Here is a 15,189-nt window from a genome sequence, read left to right as displayed (position 1 = left end):
GGCAATTCAGATCAAAACATTGTTATCTCAAAGACAGCTCTCAATAGCCACAGTCCAACTGGCCAAGTACAGGTGTAGCTTTGTAGTTAAGAAATCCATTCTTCAACTATGTAGTTTTATGCTAGATCAGACTGCATAGCACGTTGGATATAACCATATGGTTAAGAAGTTCATTTAACAGCTTTATGGTTTGGGGTTCAATCCAGCTGCCTGGTGTCTTCTATCACTTTGTGAATAAAATTTAGCTGATGGTAAGGGATTATTATTCTTGTTGTTAGGTGATAGAACTGGGTTTAACACCACTACCTGGCCTTTGGTTGCTTCTAGCAAAGATAATTCTATTGCAAGCATTCAGGATAGGTTTCCAGCCTGAGGATAACTTCCCATGAGTCTTGGAGCCCCAGGTAAAAGTCATGGGTAGAGCTCACCAGTAAATGTAACAGGAGCACAATAAATGATAAATGTTATCAATTCGATGACTGGCATCCGTGCTAGCGGGGTGCCAAGAGCACCATACAAGTGTGATCGTTGACAGAGCAGCTAACCAGCTTCCGTGCCAGTGGCACATAAAAGGGCACCATTCGAGTATGATCGTTACCAGCGTCACCTTACTGGCACTTGTGCCCGTGCTAGTAGGGTGCCAGGAGCACCATCCGAGCGTGATCGTTGCCAGAGCAGCCAACTGGCTTCCATATCCATGGCACGTAAAAGGGCACCATTCGAGCGTGATCGTTACCAACGTCGCTTCACTGGCACCTGTGCTGGTGGCACGTGTAAAAAGATTTGAGTGAGGTCATTGCCAGTACCACGTGACTGGCCCCCATGCCGGTGGCACGTAAAAAGCACCCACTACACTCTCAGAGTGGTTGTCGCTAGAAAGGGCATCCGGCTGTAGAAACTCTGCCAGATCAAGATTGGAGCCTGGTGCAGCCATCTGGTTCGCCAGCCCTCAGTCAAAATCGTTCAACCCATGCTAGCATGGAAAGCGGACGTTAAACGATGTTTATGATGTTTCATAGGATCATAGTGCTGGATTTCATGTACCCCTTATAAACTATAAAAGTGATATCTATTCCACTTAATAAAAAAAATGATAGAAACAAGTAACCCATTGACAGATAGCCCGGTTTGTGAAAAGTCAAGAAATGGGTTCAGATTATCATGCTTGTGTGTAATAAATGATATTGTCATTTTGAGTCATTTATCAAGCTGAGTGATACACTCAAACCTTTTGTTCTAGAATTAAGTGCTGATGACTAAAAATGGAGGTGTGTTTTGAATATCTCACAAATATTTTGGAACCATTTATACTTAACACGTAATTCTATAATTGAAAATACAGAATTCAAGGATTAAAATTAATTTTTTAATTAAAAAAAAAGTTTTTTTTTCTAAACTTTGTTATATATGATTAATTATTTTTATGCTCTTAACTCTCCCCGACTTTTTTTTTTCTTCAAATTTTTACAATTTTATTACAAAATAATATGTTTATATATTGTGCAGAGCCTGCATTCAATTATTGAAGACACAAAATTCAATGAAGTTATCAATAGTAATTGATTATTTAGACTCATTGCTTATTTCCTTTTAAAAAGTTTCCAGTAAATTTTTCCGAAGCAGCTCAATATTAAATCACTGCAAGTGTGCAGGCTTTTTCTTTTCATGACATAAATATATCAACAATAATAAGCAGCAAATTATTTTCAAAGAGAGAACTTTATTGGAAGTACACAATATCAAAGAACCCAAGTACAATTACTGGTTGTCGAATCAATAAAACTTACAATGCGTCAATATTTTTGGGAATTCTTTGACATTGTATACTTTCGTTAACCCTTTAGCATCGAAACCAGCCATATTTGGCCAAAACATTCTTCCTGTTTCATGGTCAAATTGGCCAGATCTGGCATCTCGCAACAATTAATTCTAAAAATGAATGCTAAAGGATTAAAGCTCTCTCTCTATCTTTAAAAATATATTAACAATAATGAGCAGCAAATTATGTCAGGTGTGTGTGTTTTTCTGCTATACATACAGGAAAGTTTTATACATGCAAATGTATAATAAAAACGTAGTAAACAAGATATCCAGTACTTTCATGTAGAGTACTAAGTTGTGTTCAATAATTTGATTTCCATTTTATCAATTTTACTTTTGTCTACAAATAATAAAAATTGTTTAAAGTTTTGGCACAAGGCCTGTAATTTTCAGTGGGGAACCAGTCGATTACATTGACCCCAGTACATGACTAGTACTTTATTTTATCAACCCTGAAAGGATTAAAGTTGACCTTGGTGGTATTTGAACTCAGAATGTAAAGAGGCAGAAAAAATGCCTCCGAGCATTTTGCTAGATATACTATCCAAAAGTCTGATTCCATTTCAGACACGTTTTATATTTACAAAACTTTCTATTATTTTTAAAAAGGCAATATCCGAAACTACATTCCATGGCACCATTGAGTAATGTTTATCATTTGGAATAATTTTCTTTAAATGTTGCTCATCTAAAGATAAATATTTTTAAAAAAAAGGAAAAAAAAGACAAAAGGAGAAATATAGAGAAAACCAAAAGAAAACAATGAAATAAATCTAGAGAAATATTTCTAATTGTAACTGAAATCATTTTATTGCTTTAACTAATTTACTTATCCAAGGTTTGGATACCAAAACCTCAAATGATTAAACTTCCATTCCTACTCCCCACATAAAAATCATCATCTACTCCAATTTTATATATTTTGAGGCACTTAAAGCATCTTATCTAGACACTAGACTCTTCAGATCTTCTATAGATTCATAAAATTCAATTGACGAAGCCTGGTGCAGCCATCTGGTTCGCCAGCCCTCAGTCATTCGTCCAACCCATGCTAGCATGGAAAGCGGACGTTAAATGATATGATTCAGGAAAATATGCAAACGAAGGGGAAAGAATATTGACTGCAGTTGAAGCTGATATCTAAATCAGTTCAAAAGCAATAAGCAAAGGGTCAGTATTTCCCCCCAACCCTTTTAACTGACTACAGAAATGTTTGATATGGAATCCAAGATTCAACTACTCCTATATTAAAACAAAAAAAGGGCTTTTAAAATTGTTCTTCCATGTTTTGCATTCATAGAGAAGACTAGAATCACTCAAAAGACTTCTTTCCATTTTTAATTATATATTCTATGTAGTTTTCTTTGATCTAATTCTGTATTTGATATAGTTAAGGGTGAGGTGGCTACTGGATATTGATGTATTTTCACATATCGTTATCCCCTTACAGTCACAGGTCAATCCAAACCTTGTGAGCGAAATTAGGTTGAGAGAAACTGCAAGAATACCTGTAATTCAAAAGGTGAGCTGTGTCACACACATTATGTCATGCTGATACTGCCTGAGAATTATGTACATACATCTGTGGAATACTCAACCATTTACACTCTAATTTAACAAGTAAGTAGTTCAGACAATCAAAAAGCTGTCAAAATCGACAGGGGCTCCATTTACTTTTATTCAATGATAGATATAAATAAAATTTTAATGCCAGAGTTTTGTGGCTTCAGAACAGTTTCAAAAAGTATGAATTTTTCCGATATTTTACATCATAATATTTTAACTGTGAATAGAATTGTTATAAGATACATAAACCTGGAAATTTATGAATATGCGCTTTTCTAGAGTATTAAAATGTTTAATCAGATTCAGCAACAAATTAAATGCACTTTGTGAGTTCATAGATTGTGCATGTGCATTTTCAGCAAAAATAGATTTTTCCAGCTAAAAATAAAAACACAAAATAATGAAAGTTTTTTGTTCATTAAAACAGAAACAAAAAATAAACTTTAGCAATTATTTTTAGAATGAGGAATGTATTTATATTCCTTTTGCGAATATATATTGGTGTGTGGGTGGTCTATGTTTATATATTTTTAAAATCTCTCCCCATCTTCTCAAACATCATCTGTACTACGATTCCTAGGTTATCATTCAAAACATTTTATAAGAAAATTTTTAGAAAACAATAACTATTTATGGAAGACTATAGAGGAACTCAGAAACAATTCTATCACAATATATTTTTTTTTTGTAAATTTAAGACAATTTCTTAATACATATACTACAATTATTTTGTATAATGTGTGTGTGTGTGTGTATATATATATATATATATATATATATATATATATATATATATATATATATATATATGAGTACTCTTTTTTCCACCTTGTTTCACATTTATGTGTTTACTCCGGTATATATATATATATATATATATATATATATAGTTTTCCCTCATTTCAAAATAAAAAAGAAGATAAATTGAAAATACTACTCATCAAATCGAGCAATAATAATAATTAAAAAAAAATCAACAAGGCAAAAAAAAAAAAACTTTTAAAAAAGTTTTTCAAGTTATTAAGTTTGCTATGAGGCAAACATCATATACATTTTGGAAACGAAAACAGTTTTCAGGAATTTTTTATTTATTAATTTATTTATTTATTCTTTTTGCTATCTTGAAAAAGAATTTTTTTCCTGATAAATTAAGATTTCATGGGCTTTGATTTCGGAAATTTTTCATTTATTCTAAAAATATTAAATGTGTTTAATTTTAATTTGTGAGTAATTTGAAGATTTGCCGTATGATTCCTGAAATATTTACACATTCAAGAGATTGTGTTTCATGAATGACTTACTACTTGAAACACATGAATAAAAAATTTACAACCAAAATACATACACCAGTGACCTGCTAATAGAAATTTTGCTACACAAAACCTACTGAAAGGATATACTGGGGAGGAGTGGGGTATAATATATATACTTGAATATAATTGCATATGTTTGGATGTATGTTAAAGATAACTGTATGTGTGTACAGAGAGAGAGAGAGAAAGAGAGAGATTTGAGATATAAATGCGTGTGTGTGTAATTTGGTCATAAAATGGTAAAAACCCATGTAAAATTTGAACATTACTTCAATATGTTAAAAGAAATGCTTGCTTTAAATATGGAATTAAGGAAATAATATTTGTTAATAGTATTTTACCTTACAATCCTAACAAAAAAAAAACTTGTTTTTAAAAAAAAACGAGATTCGATTCTATCAAACAAATATTTTGTTTTGTTGACCCATATTTTCAAACTTTTGATGAATGAAACATAACCCAATATAAAAGGCAAAAAAAAAAATGGACCTTATTCATCATCGTAATTATTTAATGCTCACTTTTTCATGCTAGTAAAAACATATGGGGCATAAATATTTAAATAGTTCAGGTAGATCAATAAATAGACAGAAATAAGAACAAATATTTAACAAAAAAATTATTCTATAGAAGGAATAGAAATTGAGGCCTCTCAATTAAACTAACTTCTATTGTCCTTTCTATTTTAAAGAGATTTTTTTAAAAATTTGTAATTTTCAGATCAGCATATTTTATGTAGCACAAATATTTTCCCCACTTACATGACAACATGATAATATTCTTTTAGATGCTATGTAACTTTTCTTCCCATTTAAGACAAAATGTATTTTTCAGCTATTTCTTAACACTAAACAAAAATAAATTAATAAAAATGAATAAATAAATAGAACAAAATTTATATTTCAATTAAGTAATAAAATGAAGCACCACTTATACATTACATTCAAATGTTATCTTTAAGTTAGGTGTATTAAAAATAAATCAAAATTATCATTTGTAAATGTATAAGTTGATAAAAAAAAAAAAAAATTTCTTTTATCATTTTCGTCATCATCATGCCACAATTTTTTTTCTGCAGCTGCAGAATCTCTCACTGATTGAGATAAGACACCATGACTAAAATGTCTGTATGGCCTGTAGTTAGGCCCAAAGCACACACAACCAATGAGAAAACAGCAACGCTAGGATGCTGTACAAACCATCTTATGGATAATAGTGAAACTTATTAACTACTTTTAAGTCTTATACGCAGGTGTGGACCTATTTACTGCGTTTGGCTTCTTGTTCAGCAGCACGAAGCTCTTTCATTCGTCGCTCGACTGCTTTCTTCATCATATGATATTTATACTGGAGTTGCTGAATATGTTCAGATTCTTCCCGGTCCAATACTTTCACAAAATTATTTAGTTCTGGATGACTGAAATTTGACCACTGGAAAAGATTAAAATAGAAAATATTTAAACCAAAAGAAAATCAATAGCAAAAAGAAAATCTCTAGCACAGGGATTTGTAATTTTCAGGTGTATGTATGTACAAAAAAGAAGAAGGGTTGCTGCAAAAAATTTTGCAAAACCATTTAATATATATCATAATCTAACCAGGTGGAAAATGAAATATCATCTCCACTCACTCATATACTAAATTTACCTTTACCCAATTCAGAAACAATATTATGGTCATTGTATAGTATAGTACTTCCAAATATATATTGTTATAATCTGAGGTGGCACATAAAAAGCAACATCTGGGTGTGGCCGTTACCAGTACCATCAAACTGGCCCTCGTGCCGGTGGCACATAAAAGCACCCACTGCACTCTCGAAGTGGTTGGCATTAAGAAGGGCATCCAGCTGTAGAAACTCTGCCAGATCAGATTGGAGTCTGGTTCGCCAAATCTCAGTCAATTGTCCAACCCATGCTAGCATGGAAAGCGGATGTTAAATGATGATGATGATAATGATTGTGAAACTTCATAAAACACGTTTTCTCTCTCGAATTAAATATCTCATAGAAAACAAAGATTTAGTTTTCACTCCATTTACAGGAACTCATATTACAATTTATTCTTTTGCAGATAAACTTAGAAGCAAAATAGGAACTGAATCCAGAAACCATCACAATATATTGCACTGGCGTTCCAACACAGTGACTTAGTATCACTTTGCACTGATTGTATCTAGTGTCCATTTACTTATGTCGAGGTTTCATTTTCAACAATTCCCATTTTCACCTCAACTTAAAGAGAAAAAAGAACTATCCATCAATCGAAGGAAAGTTCTGATTCTCCTGCTCCAAGGACTACACACAACCTTTGTTTCAAGAAACAACATCCACTAAAAAAAGGTTTTTCTTTTTAATTCCCATTAATATACTAACCAAATTTTAAAATTCTACAGTAACTATAGCAATCTCCTCTACTTCTATCAGATTCAAGATGGTTCTACCTCTATTCTAGCTATGAATAGAAGTGGAGCCTCTAAATCCTGAATCATTAACTTTTTGGTCTATCAGCCTTTTGCCTCAATTCCTCATCCCCAATGCTCCTTACTAAGTAATATTCCTTACCAATGAGAGTGGATAAAAATGAACAAAAATACCCACCACACACACACCATTAATAATGTTTGTTTGACAATTTTAATGTATCCCTAACAAGGAGAGCGCATATACTTTTGGAACCACTAGGCATAAAACTTGCTTTCATATACCTATGGAAAATGTGTTGGAATCACCAAACTAAGAGTGGTCTAAACATTGACAGTGACTTATAAGAAATCAGAGGTTTTCAACACCAACTCAATTATCTGGTAGATTGCTGTATTTAATTTGTCCAGTTGGTCACAGTACATATCTGAATTTATGGTCCTGTCTAGAGAGGAGCTTGTCAAAGACAACACCCTTACAATCCCACCAAATTGAAAGCATAACCTTCGTCAGGTGAAGTCCTGCTTTGGAAGTTGTTTCTTGTCATTTGCCTTACTTTCCCCATGATTGATTGTACTTCACATTGTGATAGATAATCCGTTTCTCATTTCCTGTCACCATTCTCTTCAAAAAAGGATAATTTCCTTCATGTTTCAAACCACAAATGGAAATCTGTTGGATGCAGATTCAAATGACATGGGACCCAAACACTGAGCCTGCTGATGTAACCAAGTTGATGCAGATGTGTTTGCAATACTTGAGTTGGATATTTGGGGAATATCTGTGATCACCTTGATTGGTGTTGCTGCTAATCTCAGCTGATGAGCAAGAGCAAGGTGCCTCTTATACCAAAAAATTTTCCACTCAAAATCTTGAAAACCACTCCTGGAATACACATTCCATAACGACATCCTCTCCATACACAGAGCATAGCTTCTTGCAGGTTTCTACTACTTTCTTGCCTTTTTTAAAATAAAAAAGGCATGAGTCACTGATAATGTTCATTTTGATTCTCCATTTTCAGATTGATCTCAAACACAGAAAATATAACCTGTCTCATCACAAGTTCCAGTTGAACTACTTTGAAGTGCCGTGTATCAAACAAATGTGCAAGTGAAGTTAGCTATTTATAAGAGTGTTTGAAGTGTCAAAAACTGAATGAACATTTTGGTCAACTCAAGATTTTGTTGAAAGAAGTCTAAAGCTTTGGATAAAATCTTTCATCAAAGAAAGAAGAATTATTTACTAGTGGTGTTAAATAGATTAGGAACAGTGAAAGGAAAATTAACAGTGAAGAATAAGAGGAAGAGATAACAAGGAGACGTAAGTATTAGCAAAATGGCAATGATCAAAGAGAGGAAAAAATCAAGAGGAATTCTAACAGAATTGGTTTCTTTGATGTATTGCAGTGTATATTGTTATATAACTCAGGTAAACATTTTAAAACATATTTTAATACACTTTTCCCCAATGAAAAGAATGAAGAATTCAAGAAATTGTACTCTACAATAAATCAATGGATAAAATATGGGTTGGCTGAAATTACTACTAATACAGAAACTAGTGAAATTGCAGTCTCTATACAAGACACAGAACCCATACATGTATCAGCTTCTAGTTTGATTAATTCCCCCAACCACAAAAAATCCAATTCTGATTCTGTGAAGATATCTGTGGTTGAGGCAAGCGAAGTCGATATAGAACCTCATCCGATGACAGGCACCCATGCCAACCCCCTTTGCTTGCAAAGACATGTTGGGGCAAGCGAAATCGAAATCGAATTGAACCAGCCAGGACCCCTGGACTGGTGGTACGTAAAAAGCACTATCCGACTCGTGGCCGATGCCAGCGCCGCCTCGACTGGCTTCCGTGCCGGTGGCACGTAAAATGCACCAATCCGACCGTGGCCGTTGCCAGCCTCACCTGGCACCTGTGCAGGTGGCATGTAAAAAGCACCCACTACACTCACGGAGTGGTTGGTGTTAGGAAGGGCATCCAGCTGTAGAAACATTGCCAGATAAGACTGGAGCTTGGGGCAGCCTTCTGGCTTCCCAGACCCCAGTCGAACCATCCAACCCATGCTAGCATGGAGAACGGACGTTAAACGATGATGATGATGATGATATTAACTTTGGTTATTTGGCTTAAGTTAATATTGATGACAAAGAAGTTTCTAATGCCCTTTCTTTGCATAGTAACAAAATTAGTGACATAAACAATATCTAAAAATGAAAAACTTACTTCAATATCCCCTGAAGCTTCATTCTCTTGAAGAACTAAGCGATAACATTCCAGTTTATTTGTTTCCCAGCCTAGACAAACCTGAAGAGGAAATTCTTCTGGCATAACTCGCCGCAGTTTTACTGAAATTATAAGAATTATAAGAATTGGTTCATCCATCAAAGTAAAGTGAAAACAGATTCAGCATGAAATGATGAAAGCATTGATTTAAAAACCAAGGATGGAAGTACATCATTCAATTTAGAAATTTCCAACTGAGAATCAAATCTATAAGTGGAATTCATATTCACACTCAATATTCTAGAACATTTTCATAACTATATTTCCTGTGTTTCAATCAATTTGAAATAACAAAAAATTTGGAAGGTTTTAATAAAATCTTATAGCAGAAACAGCTATAAAATAATGAAGTTGATCAGGTAATTCTGTTCCCTTGTTGCTTATTGAATTGTGTATTCAACTCTTGCCTTCTAGCTGCCACATCCTAGATGTTCAGCTGGATCAAGGGTGGGATGGCTTACAACTGCGTAAGTACTTAAAATAATTAGCAAAAGCATGGTACATCCCAGCAAACCATACTTGCTTATGAGTGACAACTGCAGTTTTATATACATACTAGCACTATGACCTGGCGTTGCTGGGTCATAATGCTAGTTATCTCTAATTTTTATTGCTAAAGTGAAAGTATCTGACATAAAATAGAGAAATGTTTTTGTTTCACTTTTAACACGTAATACTGAAATAGTGGAAAAGATATGATATTGCTATGGGCTCGCCCTAGGCAAGAAGTTGAACATTTTTTTTGCCCATGAAACTACATGGACCCTAAGTAAGGCATGTGTAAAATTTGAATGAAATTAGTTGTGTAGTTCTCAAGTTTTAGGGAAACACACAGACAGACACACATTCTCAGTTTTATATATATAGATATATGATGATGATGATGATGATAACATGTATTGCATGAGTGAGTTTGTCTTCCCCTCATCTTCATGTGTGTTCATTTGATTGTTGTCAACAATGACTTTGCTGACAGTGTAACTTGCTTGTAGTCCACAATGAAAGCATGTCCAGACTTCTTGACATGTCGGGACATGTCCAAGCTGCTTGTTGTTTGATAGACTGGGAGATTATTATCCTACTTGGACACAAGTGGAGGTTGATGACACAAAGAGCATCCAGCCATAGAAAATGCTACCACAATGATGGTGATTATGTATTGCAATGTCAGAATTTGCCAGTATTTTTTAACTAAAACTGTCAATTTTAAAATATAAACTATGTAAATTCTTTTGATTACCATGGCTACGATTTTTAACAAACATTTTCTATTCTGGCAGATATCATAATATCTCATCTAGTATTTCAGGTAACACTTAATAATAGTTCCTAAGAATCTTCTATTCTTTCTATGTTATCCTTTCAAATTTTCTTGAATTTTTCATCAAGTTCAATAATTAGTGGATCAAATTCTTTTATTGTCTGATGAACAATAGTGAGAACAAGAAGGAATTACAACTGTGTTTCGTGGTCTGCTACCACAACAGCTCCTTTATAGGATCCAGTTAGCTCAAGACATCATCAGGCGGAACCACGTCCGGTTTTGGCCCCTATTCCTCTACCGTTTTGACATGGCGGCCCCCCATCCTTTTGGAGGTGTCTTCAGCTCTGGTGTTGGGTGCATGTCTTCTTTCTTCTGTTCCCTGGCCTCTTCGATGTATTGTCAGCGAGTGTCAGCCGGTGACTGAGTGACTTGTCAAATTTTCCCCTTTAAATACCTGCCGCTAGGCTCCAGCAGGCAGCCTCAGCAAGTTGTCACATGACACTGTCTCCCCTTAACTGACTAGTGAAGGCACGTAGTCTTAGCCAGTGCATTCTCTAAACGACCGTTACCTGTCAGTCAGCGACTCATTAGGTTTTACAGATAACATTAAAGATTTCTACTGCATGATATCTATTGATGAAGTCTATCCCACTTCAAGCTATGACTGTAAGAGCTGAACTCACTGCTGTCAGGTAATGAAACACTCCTCAATTTTAAAATCTGCAGCTACTCTGAGTAGTGAATAGCAGTTAAGTGAATTATTCCAAAAAGAACCAACCGATCGTGGCCGTTGCCAGCCTCCCCTGGCACATGTGCCAATGGCAAGTAAAAAGCACCATCCATATGTGGCCGATGCCAGCGCCACCTTGACTACCTTCCGTGCCGGTGACACATAAAAAGTACCAACCAATCGTGGCCGTTGCCAGCCTCCCTTGGCACCTGTGCTGGTGGCACGTAAAAAACACTCACTACACTCACGGAGTGGTTGGCATTAGGAAGGGCATCCAGCTGTAGAAACACTGCCAGATCAGACTTGAGCCTGGTGCAGTCTCCTGGCTTCCTATGCTAGCATGGAAAACTGACGTTAAACGATGATGATGAATACAGTGCAGTGATACAATACAAATCACTGATCCTTCTATTCAGTAATTATCACTACAATTAATTTCAGACTTCAGTGAATGAGTCCAAACTTCACTAAATGTGTCAAGTACTAAATATTTTCACATTTTCCTTTTAAGCAAGAAATAAAGAAAGTTTTATAAAATTCTAACCAAGTTTTTTGTTTTTGAATTCCTGTTCATACATAGCAAACTTCCGCGGATTATCAAGAATCTTGAATTTCTTCAACAAAGCTGCAATCACTTCTTTGGTTGTTGTCTCACTGAAATAACAGAGAAAGAGAGAAGTACTATTAGTGTAATGTAATGGTATTTGCTTCACAAGGCACATATATATTTTCTTTCCACTTCACAAGTTACATTAACTTCAAACTATTCTACTTTCTGAGAATAGTTTGAAATTAATGTATTCATTAACTTACTCTCTGGACCTGTGAAAAATTAATGGAAAACATTAAAAAATGTAAGCATCTGTAAATTGTGTGCTGTTGCCATGAGAAATGTTTCTATACTGTGAAAGTTAAAAGCAGTGAGTTGGCAGAATCACGCTGGGTGAAAAGCTTAGCGATATTTCGTCTGTTTTTACGTTCTGAGTTCAAATTCTGCCAAGGTTGACTATGCCTTTCATCCTTTTGGGGGAGGAGGGGGTCAATAAATTAAATACCAGTTGCGTACTGGAATCTAATCGCCTGGCCCCCTCCCATACAAAATTTCAGGACTTGTGAAGCACACATGTATGCAACAAGATCTCAGACAGACAAATGCAGCCTCTATAATCACTAAGAGAAAAGTCATTGAAAAGGTTTCAAATAGCAATGAAAGAGTTTTGACAAACACACAAAAAAAAACTTAATGTTTAACTAAGTTAAACAACCAATTGATTAGGTCGTTGAATATTTAACTAATAGACAAATAATAAAGAAGTGGAATTGAACCAGTGTGTGTGTTTGAATAATATTGGCATAATGACCCTACCTAGACACAACACAAACTAATTTTAGCTTTAGACACAAAATGACTATGTTTTTCTTTTTGTGAAATGAAAGAGAAAAAAGGTTAGAAAAGCTTACCTGTCTACATGGATAGATTTAACAGTATCTCGAGGCATGTAGAATGAAATAGATTGGGTATTTTGCTCCACAATGTGCTCTCGAGTGAGTACTTCGTAAATGGAAGGTGGTCGTGCACCAAGAGACATTGTGATTGGTCGAATCAAATTCAAAGTTACTTTGATGAAACCCTGGAATGTTTCTCCATCTGACTCCTGTAGAATTTAATGATATTTTTTTAATTAATTCACATAATTAAATTGATTGACATATTCAATTCACTCATTCAATTGTAGATAAAACTAGCATTAATACATGTAGACATGTTTTTATTTATCAAGGAATTCATATAACATTACTCATTATAATCTAATCATAATTAATTAATCACTTTCATCAGTGGATAAAAACGTTTGTCTGCTTTTCTTCTTCCAGTATTCCATTTATGCCAGAGTGTTAAACTAGTACGATTTAGAAACAGAAAAAAAACAAAAAAAAAAAGCTGAAATGAAATGCATTCATAAATGTAAGATTAAATTAATAAAGGTTAATTAATAGATAATGAAAGACAAAAAAAAATTCATGTGTAATTACAGCAAAAACAAAACATACCACACAAGAAAAAATAGCAAATATAAACCATTAAGCAGAGGTGCAATGGCCCAGTGGCTAGGACAGCGGATTCGAGGTCATAGGATTGCGGTTTCGATTCCCAGACCAGGCGATGTGAGTGTTTATTGAGCAAAAGCACCTAAAAGCTCCATGAGGCTCCGGCAGGGGGTGGTGGCAATCTCTGCTGTACTCTTTTGCCATAACTTTCTGTCACTCTTTCTTCTGCTGGCCTCTTGGCAAGCAGGGCAGCGTCATTTGAAGGCTAAAAAAACAATGCGAAGTGCATTGTGACCAGCGATGTGTAGCAACATCTGATAGCCTGGTCGGTCACGGTGATAAACCATTAAGTTGTTCAGAATACTTGGTGTTCTAGTCATGTCCTGTTTGAATGAAACTCAAGATTCACATAAACTGCTCGCTAAAGTATTCTGAGCCATTTTGTTTTTAATGTAAGCTATATTAAAATTAAGGCTTTCAAGACTTCAACATAAGGTCCCTATTTTAAAGGCAGTAAGTTTTGTTTTCCTATTGAGGAAAATTCGGCTATTATATATTTACCTACTTAAGTTTCTTCCCTAGCTTGGCAGCTGAAAGATATTTTCTCAAGTGATATTTTGAGAATGGACATTTTTATTCCTAAATGCTATAAATACATTCACTTTGCAAACAACTCATTCAACTACGACTTACAAATGCGTTTGACTTTAGACTAGCCTTTTTCTAAATGTGCTTCTAATTACATTCAGAGAAGCTAAGCAAACTTATTCATAATCCAAAAATATCCAAAGTAGAGTGTAAGCCATGAAGAACATAAGATGCTGAGAGTGAGTTAAAGAGGAGATTTTCTGAACACAAAGAAGCTAATAAAATTAGATTTAAAAAATAGGTTTTAATACAAGGTAATAAATGGAAAGGATAAACAAAAAATCAATTAAACACTGCATAATATTTCCAAAGAAGAAAATGATGAAGCTATTGAACTGTAGCTTTCAAAACATACTATTACCCATTTCTTTACTACCCACAAGGGGCTAAACACAGAGAGGACAAACAAGGACAGACAAACGGATTAAGTCTTTTTTTTTTTTTTTACTTGTTTCAGTCATTTGACTGCGGCCATGCTGGAGCACCGCCTTTAGTCGAGCAACTCGACCCCGGGACTTATTCTTTTGTAAGCCCAGTACTTATTCTATCGGTCTCTTTTGCCGAACCGCTAATTGACAGGGATGTAAACACACCAGCATCGGTTGTCAAGCAATGCTAGGGGGACAAACACAGACACACAAACATATACACACACATACATATATATATACATATATACGACAGGCTTCTTTCAGTTTCCGTCTACCAAATCCACTCACAAGGCATTGGTCGGCCCGGGGCTATAGCAGAAGACACTTGCCCAAGATGCCACGCAGTGGGATTGAACCCGGAACCATGTGGTTGGTAAGCAAGCTACTTACCACACAGCCACTCCTGCGCCTATAAGTTGATTATATCACCCCCAGTGCGTAACTGGAACTTAATTTATTGACCCCAAAAGGATAAAAGGCAAAGTCGACCTCAGTGGAATTTGAACTCAGAACGTAATGGCAGACGAAATACTGCTAAGCATTTCGCCCGACATGCTTACATTTCTGCCAGCTCACCGCCTTAAGCATACTATTACCATCTTCACATTGGATAAATAAGTCAAACTTCTGGAATGTTACTAGT

At 34.9% G+C, this 15,189-nt stretch overlaps 1 protein-coding gene and 2 long non-coding RNA genes across 5 annotated transcripts in view; 1 reads left to right on the top strand and 2 right to left on the bottom strand.

The window, feature by feature from the left end:
* Nucleotides 1-1,455: 1,455 nt before the first annotated feature.
* LOC118763817 lies at nt 1,456-4,153 on the bottom strand. The gene is made up of 2 exons (XR_004999565.1): nt 2,891-4,153; nt 1,456-2,822 (listed from the first exon to the last, which is right to left on the bottom strand). It is a non-coding gene; the product is annotated as an uncharacterized LOC118763817 (long non-coding RNA).
* On the top strand, nt 3,985-4,370 carry LOC118763818. Its single transcript, XR_004999566.1, has 2 exons — nt 3,985-4,125; nt 4,307-4,370. It is a non-coding gene; the product is annotated as an uncharacterized LOC118763818 (long non-coding RNA).
* An 823-nt stretch (nt 4,371-5,193) lies between these two features.
* Nucleotides 5,194-15,189, bottom strand: part of LOC115213513 — a 119,691-nt gene continuing 109,695 nt past the window's right edge. For all 3 annotated transcript variants that reach the window (XM_036503631.1, XM_036503632.1, XM_029782523.2), the window contains 4 exons: nt 12,880-13,073; nt 11,963-12,072; nt 9,365-9,486; nt 5,194-6,131 (listed from right to left, as the gene is read on the bottom strand). In XM_036503631.1, coding sequence (XP_036359524.1) covers nt 5,961-6,131; nt 9,365-9,486; nt 11,963-12,072; nt 12,880-13,073 — 597 coding nt within the window. In that variant the 3' untranslated portion in view covers nt 5,194-5,960. The remainder of the gene's footprint in view (nt 6,132-9,364; nt 9,487-11,962; nt 12,073-12,879; nt 13,074-15,189) is intronic.

The sequence above is a fragment of the Octopus sinensis genome, linkage group LG6, assembly GCF_006345805.1.
Source record: "Octopus sinensis linkage group LG6, ASM634580v1, whole genome shotgun sequence".
Lineage (NCBI taxonomy): Eukaryota > Metazoa > Mollusca > Cephalopoda > Octopoda > Octopodidae > Octopus > Octopus sinensis.
The sequence above is the reverse complement of the archived record's forward strand: the minus strand, read 5'-3'. Positions and strand labels throughout refer to the sequence as shown.